This window comes from Triturus cristatus, chromosome 8 (genome assembly GCF_964204655.1).
Source record: "Triturus cristatus chromosome 8, aTriCri1.1, whole genome shotgun sequence".
NCBI lineage: Eukaryota > Metazoa > Chordata > Amphibia > Caudata > Salamandridae > Triturus > Triturus cristatus.
Genome location: NC_140591.1, coordinates 1,533,831,552 through 1,533,843,514, shown reverse-complemented (window position 1 = coordinate 1,533,843,514; position 11,963 = coordinate 1,533,831,552). Strand labels below are relative to the sequence as shown.

General features: G+C 51.6%; 1 protein-coding gene across 3 annotated transcripts in view; it reads left to right on the top strand.

Moving 5' to 3' along the window:
• Positions 1-11,963, top strand: part of PDE2A (phosphodiesterase 2A) — a 1,179,840-nt gene that overhangs the window by 931,711 nt on the left and 236,166 nt on the right. For all 3 annotated transcript variants that reach the window (XM_085623379.1, XM_085623380.1, XM_085623381.1), the window contains 2 exons: positions 9,395-9,554; positions 11,542-11,594. In XM_085623379.1, coding sequence (XP_085479505.1) covers positions 9,395-9,554; positions 11,542-11,594 — 213 coding nt within the window. The remainder of the gene's footprint in view (positions 1-9,394; positions 9,555-11,541; positions 11,595-11,963) is intronic.

The window sequence follows — 11,963 nt, the reverse complement described above, 5'->3', positions numbered from 1 at the left end:
CAAGACCAAGGCTTCACTGCGCGGGGGAGCGGTCCAGAGCAACAACATGGACCGCTATACCCAGGGCAGGGGGTCCCCTGGCGCTGCTGGCCCTTCCCCGGATGCTGCGGGGGGAGGCACGACCGTCGCTGCGGAACCTTCCCTACAGGACATTATGGGTGCCATCGAGGGCATCAGGGAAACTATCGCGACGCAATACGAGGCCCTGGCCCGTAAGATCGACACTGTCGCGATCGACGTCACCCTGATTCGGGCCGACCTCTCTAAAACCAACGAGAAGGTCCAGGCCCTTGATACACGGACCTCCACCCTGGGTGCGGAGGTGTCGGATCTGCGGGCCGCGCTTGGGGACATTAGAGTGGTCAACGACCATATGGCCCGGCGGCTTGAGGACTTCGAGGGCCGGGCCCGACGCAACAATATCCGCATCATTGGGGTACCGGAGTCCTCCGACAGCCGCCCGGTGGACCTCGTGGTCGAGGAACTTATCCTGCAACAGTTGTCCCCGGTTGGCCTAAGCAAATTCTTCGCTGTGGAGCGGGCCCATCGAGTTCCGGGCGGCCGGCCGCGGCCGGGGGCCCTCCCGAGGCCTATCGTGGCTAAACTGTTCCACTACAGGGACCGCGATGCTATTCTGCAGGCTTCACGGACCCGTGGCCCGGTCCGCTACGAGAACTCGACCATCAACTTTTACCCGGACTTCACGCAACTGGTCCAGAAACAGCGGATGGGATTCCAGGGGGTGAAGCGCCGTCTCCGCGAGCTAGGCCTGAAGTATTCGATGCTCTACCCGGCGAAACTTCGAGTGGAGCATGGAGAGCGGACAGCCTTTTTTGACACTCCTGTGGCCGCAAGTGACTGGCTGGACTCGCTGCCGGACGGGGGTGGCCGGCCCGGGCCCTCTGGGGGCACCGCAGGTGACGGGTCCCCTTAGACTGACCTTTGGTCCTTGCTTTTGCGGTTTTGCACTGTACAGTTGGGTCTTACTTCTTTTGCATACTGTGTTTTACCAGGACCTGTGAGGGGTGCGGGCGGGTTCGGGTCCCTTTCCTCCTCCGGGGTCTTTTTGTAGAATGGGGTTAGTGGGGCGACAGGCACACTGCAAGTTGGGGGGGGTCTTTGGCCCGCAGGGGTGCAGGGTGGGGGGCGTTGGACTTGGGGTGGGGTTGGGGGGGAAGAGGGGTTGTTTAGTTGTGTGTTTCTTGTTTACAGGGCGAGGTATTGATTTTTATCCATATTTGGGAGCGGTGCTGCGGGCTGGGGGCCTCTTGACCTATTGGAGGGGATGGGGGGAGACGGGTTGAGGCTTATGTCGTGGAACGTCAATGGGTTGGGGGACCGTATTAAGCGGGGTGTTGTACTGCAATATTTGCGTCGTTTGACCCCTGATGTGGTGTTTCTCCAGGAGACGCATTTGGTCGGCAATGTCTGCCATGCGATGAACAGGGGGGGATACCGCCTCGTAGCCCATTCTGGTTTCACAACTGGCTCCAGGGGGGTGGGCATTCTCCTGCGAGCCTCCCTTCCGGTGGAGATCACGAGGATAGTCTCGGATGACAGAGGGCGCTATGTGTGTCTGATTGGGAGGTGGGAGGGGCAGCCCCTTACCCTGGTTTCAGTCTACGTCCCCCCGGGCCTCCAGAACTCCACCTTTACTGATTTGGGTCGAATGCTGCTTGACCTCCCGGACGGCCTCCTGCTCATGGGCGGGGACTTTAATTCTGTGGTTTCGGGTGAACTGGATCGTCACCCACCGAGGACCCTCCCCGCTGCCCAGTCATGGCTGGGTGGGATGTTGGAGACCTTCGGCTTGGTGGATAGTTGGAGACTAATGCATCCGACCCAGTGCCAGTTCACCTTTCATTCGGGGGCGCATGGGAGTCTCTCCAGGTTAGACTACTTCCTTATGCCCGCGGCGCAGACTGGTCGGATTCGAGAGGTCAGACACCTGGCGCGTGGTATCTCCGACCATTCTCCGCTGTGGCTTGTCTTTGACACCGGGTCGCGGTCCGCAGGGCGGATAGCTCCCATTAACCCCTGGTACCTGCGGGACCCTGTGACTCGTGACAGCCTGGTTAAGGCCATGGACCAATACTTCAGTGAAAACGAGGGGTCGGTGTCGTCTGCGTTGTCCCTTTGGGAAGCCTTTAAAACTGTTATACGTGGACACGCCCTCGCCCAGATAGTGGTGGCCAAGAAGGTTAGGAGCGAGGCGGTGGTGAAGCTGGAGACTGACATCTCGGGGCTGGAGTCGGCCTTGGAGGCGAATGTTACTCCGGACGGGCTACATGCCCTTAGCCTGAAACAGTTCGAATATAGGTCCCTGGTCACTGACGCGGCCAAAACTATGTATAGGGAGCAGCAGGGCCGATTGTATGACGCGGGGGACAAGGCGGGAAAGTTGATTGCATGGCTGGACAAAAAGGAGAGAGTGAATCGTGTGGTCCCCGAGTTGCGTGCTGCGGATGGTGTGTGTGTGACTGAGCCGGAGGAGATTGTGGAATGCTTCGCTGACCACCTCCGGGCGGTGTACTCCCCGGTGACTGACAGGGACGAGGATGACTCTCGCCTCCTACTGAGAGATATTGCTCTGCCCGGCCTGTCCGTTGAGGACCGGGAGCGGCTGGACGCCCCCTTATCGTCGGATGAAATAGCGACCGCGATTCGTTCCCTTTGCTCGGGCAAGGCTATGGGTCCTAATGGTCTGCCCATTGAACTATACAAATTGCGTCCTGATAAGCTTGCGCCCTTCCTCAGCCGCATGTTCCGCGACTCTCTTGCGGCGGGTTCCCTCCCGGCCGACCAGCGCTTGGCCACTATAGTCGTTCTCCCCAAGGAGGGCAAGCCGCGTGACCGCTGTACCTCTTACCGGCCTATTTCACTGCTCAATGCGGAGCCTAAAATCCTGGCAAAAGTCCTGGCCAATCGATTGTTGAGTGTCGTGTGCGACCTTATTCATCCGGACCAATGCGGCTTTATCCCGCACCGCAACACCGCTCTTAACTTGCGGCGTCTGCACGGGGTCCTCGCCAGGGCGGAGCTCCTCACCGAACCGGCCGTGCTGGTCTCTTTGGATGCCACGATGGCATTTGACACTATTGAGTGGCCATTCCTCTGGGCCGTCTTGGATAAATTCGGCTTTGGAGAGGGATTTATTGGCTGGGTGAGGCTCCTTTACACGGGACCCATGGCTCAAGTGGTGGTGAATGGGCGGGTCTCTCGGCCCTTTGCCCTCGGCAGGGGCACGAGGCAGGGGTGCCCGTTGTCCCCGTTGCTTTTTGCTCTCGCCCTGGAGCCACTCGCTGCCTGGCTCCGTTGGGAGCCCTCGCTTAGAGGGATCCGGTGGGGCCCGGGCTTTGAAGATCGGGTCTCGCTGTATGCGGACGACATTCTCCTGTATCTCACCTCACCGCGGCAGTCACTCAACGTCCTCTTTGACGTTCTGACCTCCTTTGGGAACAATTCGGGTCTCACGATCAATTGGTCTAAATCCTGCGTTTATCCCATCGCTGGTGGTCCTCCTCTCCTGCCGCCTCGGCTCCCGATTCAAATATCTCTGAGCGGCTTTAAGTACCTGGGGATATACGTTTCGCTGGACCCGGTGGCTCGCTACGAGCAGAATCTTCTGCGTCCACTTCGGCGACTGCGTGAGGACACGGCCCGGTGGTGCAGGCTGCCCCTGTCCCCGCTGGGTCGGGCCGCGCTGTTTAAAATGATGTCCCTTCCCAGGTTCCTCTATGCACTCCAGAACTCCTTCGACGTTATCCCAGTGGCCTACTTTCGGGAGGTGGAGAGCCTGCAGAGGAGACTGGTGTGGAACGGCCGGGCGCGTATTGCTCTTGCCAAGCTCACTCTCCCCTGGTATGACGGGGGCATCGCGCTTCCTGACATTCGCAGGTACTATTGGGCCTCGCAGCTATCTGCCATTAACCACGCCACGTATGCGCCCGGCTTGAATCCGGCGTATGAGATGGACAAGCTCCTGCTTCCCGGCGGGAACTACAACAGGGCACTTTATTCCCGCCTGGCTGACCGGACCCTTACGGGTCCTACTAAGATTGCTGTGCGGACCTGGAGGGCTGCCACTGCGGCCATGGGCTGGAGTGAGCGAATGACATGTGCTACTCCCTTGTTTGCCTCCGACCGCCTGGGCAGCTTGTGGACCACCAAGGGGTTTGACCAGTGGGACACGATTGGTATCAGCAAAGTGGGAGACCTGTGGCACAAGGGCGCGGTCAAGACTTTCGCGGTGCTCCAGGCCGAATACGAGCTGACCGACAGGGAGTTCTTCCGCTACGCCCAGGTTCGACACGCCCTGCTCTCGGTCTTCGGGGAGGGGACCAAGATCCCTGTTTCCTCGCCCCTCGAGGACCGCGTACTTGACGGACATGTCCCTGATAGTACTATTTCTTTAATTTATAAAAAATTGATTAATCACCGGGCGGATCTCCTGGTTCGCCTTCGGGAGGCTTGGACTGGGGATGGGGTTGAATTGGACGACGAAGACTGGCAGTCTGCACTGTCGTCCCCCAAGGAGGTTGCCATTCCGGCTCGTCTCCGGTTGGTACAGCTCAAGATTCTCCACCGGGTGTATGTTACGGGTCCGCGCTTGGTCGCGATGGGATTTTCCGACGACGGGCTCTGTAAACGAGGCTGCGGGCTCAACGCCACCTTTCTTCATATCCTTTGGGAGTGCCGCGAGGTGGCGGACTACTGGCGCCGGGTCCACACGGTTATGGGACAGGTCACCGGGGTTGTGCTGCTGCCGGAGGTGCGTCGCTGTGTCCTGAATGTGTGGGAGCCCAATGACTACAACGCGGCTCAGACTCGGTGGGCGGCCCTAGGGAACATGATTGCCAAGAGGGATATAGCGCAACTTTGGGGCGCTCAACGGCCGCCCACCGTGTCAGTATGGAAGGAGAATATGGACTGGTGTATGTTTCGGGAGAAGACAGTGTATGTGGCCCGTGGCAAGCCGGGGGCATGGGGTAGAATTTGGGGTCAATGGAATGCGTATCGCGGAGGCATCTGTACGCCCCCCCTGGTAGACACTGATATCGCCATGTCCCCCTGACCCTTGACGGCTCCTGGCGCTTTTTGTAACAACTACATATGGACGTTCATCTCCCTTGACCCCCTTCCCCCCCCCCCCCTCCGTCCCCGGCCTCCCAGTACTCCTCTCTTTAGCGGATTGCTCAAATGTTCTGACTGGAATTTCCCGGGGGGAGCCTGAACCGCACTGGTATCCCTCGTAACTCGCCTTTTGTTTTTATTGTTTTTCCTTTTGTTTCTGTTCTTGTTGGACTGATACTTGCTGTTCTTCGAGAACTATCTTGAGCCACTGCGGGGCAGTGCCCTGGGAACGAACTGCAGCCTTGATATGTGTATATTTCCTTATGTACCTAGCGGCCGGCCCGGGTGGTTGTAGGCCCATACTTGTAACCGAATTATTGTTCAATAAAAACTTTTTCAAAAAAAAAAAAAAAAAAAAAAAAAAAAAAAACCTCCTGAACCTTGCAATGAATAGAGCATGGTAACATCGACAGACCTCCGGAACCTTGCAACGAATAGAGCATGGTAACATCAACAAACCTCCTGAACCTTGCAATGAATAGAGCATGGTAACATCAACAAACCTCCTGAACCTTGCAATGAATAGAGCATGGTAACATCAACAAACCTCCTGAACCTTGCAATGAATAGAGCATGGTAACATCAACAAACCTCCTGAACCTTGCAATGAATAGAGCATGGTAACATCAACAAACCTCCTGAACCTTGCAATGAATAGAGCATGGTAACATCAACAGACCTCCTGAACCTTGCAATTAATAGAGCATGGTAACATCAACATACCTCCTGAACCTTGCAATGAATAGAGCATGGTAACATCAACAATGAATAGAGCATGGTAACATCAAAAAACCTCCTGAACCTTGCAATAAATAGAGCATGGTAACATCAAAAAAACTCCAGAACCTTGCAATAAATAGAGCATGGTAACATCAACAAACCTCCTGAACCCTGCAATGAATAGATTCTGTAGCTCCACGAATGTGCCTCAACCTTGCAATGAATTTTCACCTGTTGTTCCACAAAAGCTCCTACCTTTGTAGGGAAAAAACACAGTATTGCATCTCCTGAAGCAGCCATGCGCTGTAGAACTGCTGTTGATTGACTGTTGATTGGAGCGCGACAACCTTACAATAAATAGACCAGTGTGGTGCCATTGCTCAGCCCTGCAGAGAGAAGACCATAGTAGCGCGACCAATGCTCCTCAAAAGTGTAAAAGAAAAAGTGTTGGGGCCCAAATTTGTTAAAGAAGCCTGCTAGCACAGCTGTTGCATTTCAGGTCTGCCCATTACCAAAGCTGTCCAGTCTTTACTTCACCTCATGCCATGTTCATCCACCAATATTCTCTCCCTGCCCCCACATTGCACTCTAGGAGGCTGTTGCAGGGAGTCAGCAAAAAAAGAGAATTGGCTCAATGGGGCCCGAGTTATGATCCAGCAAAGGATGCCCATTTAAACATGTCTACACAGAAAATGGAGCCTGTGGGCCTCCGCGGCTTCTCTCAAACTAACCCCATCCCCAGGGTGGGCCAGTGCCCGGGTACCAGAGCATCTTTTGCTCATAAATTGGTAGGAGGGGCTGTAATGCGGGGTACGGTGCTGAAATCGTTTCAAGATCTGCAATCTTATTACCAACTGCATCGCAGCCAATTCCACCAATACCTGCAGCTCCTTGCCGCTCTCACTCCCTTTCCTAAGGTCCTCACGGAGCTCCCAGAATTGAGTCCACTGGAGGGTAAGCTCCTCCTGGGTGAGCTGGGACTCCGCAAAATAGTGAAAGACTATCAGAGACTAGTCACGAAAAGCTTGAACACATAACCCACCCTCAGGGCGACATGGGAGACAGGCATTGGTGCACTAGACAACGACAACTGGACAGAAGCATTGGGGGCCCCTCCTGAGGTGGCAAACAGCTCAAATATCTTCATAGAGCCTACTCTACAAGGCGTCGGTTGTGGCGCATGGGAGTGATTGGCTCCCCGACGTGCCTTCGTTGTGGGGTGGAAGAGGGTACATTCATTCATACTGTGTGGAGCACAGCACTGGACACATTCTGGCGTGGTGTAGCATCCTTCCTGGGGGAGGTCCTCTCCTGGACCATCCCCTAGTCCCAAAACGTATTCTCCTTCATCTTACCTGTGGCATAGTGGGGAACAGATATAAACGGTTGCTTCGATTTCTGGGTCTAGCATTAGCGAAGAGGGATATAGCCAGTGAGTGGAAGGAGAAATCGCAACTGACTCTTGCAGCGTGGAAGAAGGGGTTGGATCATTGTATGGGGTTGGAGCTTGCAGTGTACAAAGCCAGGGGATGCCCTTAGATACACTTCAAAATCTGGCAAAAATGGGACGCTTACAGAGAGATTGTTTTGGCACCCATTAACACAGTAAGCTCATTAATTGAGGCAGAAATTCGAGGGTATGGGATGGGTGAACAAGGGAATGCTACACATGAATAATGCTGAACTTGTGGGATATTTGCAATATCACTTGGTGTTTGGGAGGATGGGGGGTCAACTGTGCAGGTTTCTTTTTCATGTTTATGGGTATACCAATTTCGTCATCCTGTGTGTACTTATCCGCCAGTGCGGCCCTGCTGTTTTGTAAAAACCTAATAAAATTAGTTATGAAAAAAAATTGGGAGAAGGGAATGCATGGGACCTCCTCCCCAGAGGCTCTTTCAGTTCTGGGGACCCCATCCCCTGGTGCTCCGTGCAAAAGAATGCCAGGTTGTGCTGCAAGGACACAGCACTGCAAGTGCAGGGAGAGGTCCCTGGACCGTGAAGGCAGCCCCTGCTCGGGGAGGAACGCTCATTGTCTCACCACCCGCAGGAGACCAGTGCGGGCAGAGGGTAGAGTACACATGGCTGCCAGCTCCCACGCAGCACAGGAGCTGCTTGTAGGGAGCCGGGTGGAGCCATAGGGGCCTTTGGGTTCCCTCGCATCCCCCGATGTTTACCACGACCACTGTGGGTGCCACGGGTGGGACCGGGAACCTATTTCATGCATTCCCGGAGCCAGGGATTGGTGTTCTTCAGCTCAGCAGCACAAGACTTCTAGTGGTTGGTACTATGTCTGCATTTTATGTATGCTTGCCAGATATATTGATGAGGTGATCCCTTGACAAAGTCAATAGGCCTTCTTCATTTAAAATAACACCTGCTTATACTGTGATGTTCTGTTTGGTATGGGGGGCCTGGGGGTATTGTGATTTTGGTGGTCATGACCCATGTGATTTCAGAATGCCACCAAAGATATTGCTGTCTGAGTGATGCATATTTTTGTAATTTAATGTCTAGTATTTAGTAGGGCCTGTATAACAAATGTACTTTTCCTTTTTCAAAGAAAAGCACCGACTAGACAATGATTTATCAGGTGTTATTTTTACGGGGCAGTAGATGGAGATTGCTAGCCCACCCCCGCCTTCACTGAGCATGCCTTGGGCTGCTCTACTTCATGCTACAATGGGGTGCTTAGTTCCCAGTGAGGAGTCAATTGTGGACCTATTACTTGCACAGGCCTCACATCCTGCACAACTAATAAACCAATTTCTTACGCACACCCACAAGAATTCCCTTGTGCCTCAACAGTGGTGCAACGGAATCTTTGGCTTGTAAGTAACTTGACAATGCCACTAGGACAATGAAACAGCAAAATACTGGTGCAAGAAAAGAATATATCTTTTTCCTTTTTGCTACACACACTACACCAAAAAAATAAACTGGGAAGGTATTTTGCAAAACAATTAATTAATGAATTCCATAAATCTTAACCGCAACCATAGGTGGTATGTACTCAATTTGAGTGCAGTTCACCAATGGGAGTGCTTAGAGAAGAGGATGGCCATGGTTCGCAGTGGGTCGCACCTGACAAAATGTGTCTCCCCAGAGTTCAGAACTCACTATCTCTGTCTTGCACCCATGTCTCCTCTCTTTTCTCTAGCCTCTGTTTTGGATTAAAGCTCCTATAAATTTTGCACATTATTGAATTTTCAAGGCACACAGGATTATATTATCTCTTCTGAACCGAATTACGGCTCTACCCCTCTTGTTGAGCTCACTATTTCTTCCATAGCCCCACTTTAGTCAGTTTTCAACTCCGCTGCCTGCCTCCTTTGCTTCACGACTATCTTTCCTTCTCTTGCCTCTCTTTCCTGGTCCCTCTTATCCCTCTCATCTTTCGGTTCTTCCGCATGGGGTTCATTTACACGCTCGCCCTGGGGATTCTTGGTGCTATACAACGCTTTGTTATTGTTACCCAACTCAGTGGGTACAAGACTCCTGCGTGGACCTTCATCTGACCTGCTCCTCTGTGTCTTTTCAGATCATTGTTGCCTGCAAGCGAGTGCTGTCTTTTCAGAAGTTCCAGTCCTGGCCTCAGGTCAGCCTCTCCACCAGCTCCTCCCTGAGCTCTCTGCCCAAACCGGAGAAGACTTCAGGCGAAAACTATGATGATCTGGATCGCAAGATTCTTCAACTCTGTGGTACCAAGATCTTCTTCTCCCTCCCACAGGCCACTGACTCTCTTCTCTCCTTCCTACCATTTTTTTTATTTATCTGATTTAGTGAATTTTTTCTTTCTCCTTCTATTATTTTCAGTTTGTTAATTTCTTTACTTTCTGCCTTCTTTGGTTAGTTTCCTTCTTCATTTCTTCCTTCCATACTTTCTTCCCCGACTCTTTTCTTCCTTGCTCCCTTTCCTTAGTCATTTTTACTTCCTTCTTTGCTTTCTACTTTGAATTTATTCTTCCTTGCTTTCTCTGCTTCTTCATTTGTTCCTTCCTGATTTCTTTCATGCTTCTTTACTCCCTTCCATTTTATTTCCTTCTTTCCATGCATGTTGTTTTCTTCCTTTCTTCCCCACTTTGCTTTCTCCCTTGCTCCTTCCCTTTATTTCTTTCTTCCTTCCTTGCCTCTTATTCTTTGGTTTCTTCCTTCTTGCTTCCTTCTATCCATCTCCCCACCCTGCCTTCCTCCCCTTCTACTTCGTCTGCTTGCTTCCTTCAATTTGTCCCATTCTTTCCACCCTGCAGGATGAGCCATAATATTGCCTATTATTGCTGAATTATCATGTGCTACTTGCACATCAAGGCACCACTTCACAGGCGGGTGGCTGAGTTGTCTCTGGGTTACTTTAAGTCTCCTCCTCCCTGTGGTAGTTTTGTTCCCTCCTAGTGTAATCCAGAACCCTCAGCAATGGGCGACTAAATACTACAGACTCCAGGGGAAAGACCCATCTGCTGTGGGGTGCGTTCCCATAGCTGCCGGTGAAAGTCCCTTGCACTGTGGTGCCAGAGAAGGGTTTATATTTAAACAAGTAGGTGTCAGACAAGAATGTTGGGCCAGAGTAGGAGACTCTTGTAGTGTAGACAACAACAGTAAACGTTTAGTAAAACCATCGCACGTGCACAGTGATGAATTACGGCTTTATATTAAGCAGCTCACCTGCCTTGTATGCTTTGTCTGGTAGATTTATTTTTGCTTCACAAAGAGAGAGAGATAATAGGAGACCAGGGGGTAGAAGTGAAATATTCATAATTGATACGAGTCCTTGTAAGAAAATGTCCTTTTACTTATAAATGCAGTTGCAGAAAAACGTATTCGGCCCAATTCTGAAAGATTTTGGTAGAGTAGGTGTGACATTGCAAGGTAAGCAGGAGTGGCGTTGTGGAGAGTACATTTATACTTCCCCATGCTTGCTCACCGTGAACTGTGGAGTTTGTAAAGTGTGGGTCGATATTACTGACCTCAAAATCTTGGCATTGAAAAAACCAAAGGTTATAGGTACATTATAGTTAGGTTCAGAATTTACACACACAAAACCATAGAAATTCACCAGTTTGAGTTATCTCAAGAAACTATATCTCGTGCCCTAAGGTAACTTTTTAACTTGTGCCCTGCACATTGGGCCATGGTACACGTCCAGTCTCAAAGCTCCTTTGAGACATTTTCTGCTCAAACAAGTCTCCTATGAGAGAAAATAACAAGGTAATTGTCAGTGTGGCAAAATAGGAATTTATGCATGCTCTGGAAGTCCACTAATTAGGATCTACACAAGATATGCACACCCCCGGAAAATTATCCACAGTCCTAGACACAACCCTTTTCTTCTTTCTTCCTCGGCAAGGTGCCCCCTGGTTGGTCTAATTTCTCTCCTCCCACCAGGTAGAAAGACACCCTCTAATTTGCAGCTTACTCCAATTCCAACAAGAAACTCCCCCGCACCCCTGAAACAGCAGGCAGGCATTGCAACTACACTGTTGTGTATTATTGTGTCCCCTCTATCAATGTGAATAGCGCTATATTTGGAAATAGTGGTGAAAAAAATGCAGCTTGATTGCCCTGTGCACCCAATTGTTTTCCGTTATAGGATCCTCTATAAGCAGTCGGTACATGCGGCCTCTTTGCTTCAACTTTCTGGAACCTTTGACATGTCTTGTGTTTTTGACCATGCTCTCGATCTCTCTTAAGGTGAACTCTACGATCTGGATGCTGCCTCCCTTCAGATTAAAGTCATTCACTATGTAAGTGCTCCAGCCTTTATTTACTTTGGAGGTGTGCTTCTGGGTTGTAAGTTGGTGTAACACTAATGGATTTGTGGATGGGACAAGTAGGTCCACCGGCCAAACTCTTTTTGATGTGATTCATTTGAAGGTAAATAAGTCAATGGCATGAAATAGTTGTTTTACAAGAGTCATCCTCTAGTGATTTTGTCCCTAAAGAAATGGCGGCACAGACACACATTGTTTGATTAAGGGGAGGGGAGTGCGCGGCCCCCCTCCTCAACCCGTATTCAGCCCCAGGGATTAATATGGGGAGTCGGTGCATGTCCCCCAGAGCCGTATTCGGCCCCAAGGACCCCAGCCCAAAGTATTTGTGAGGGGAGGAGTTTT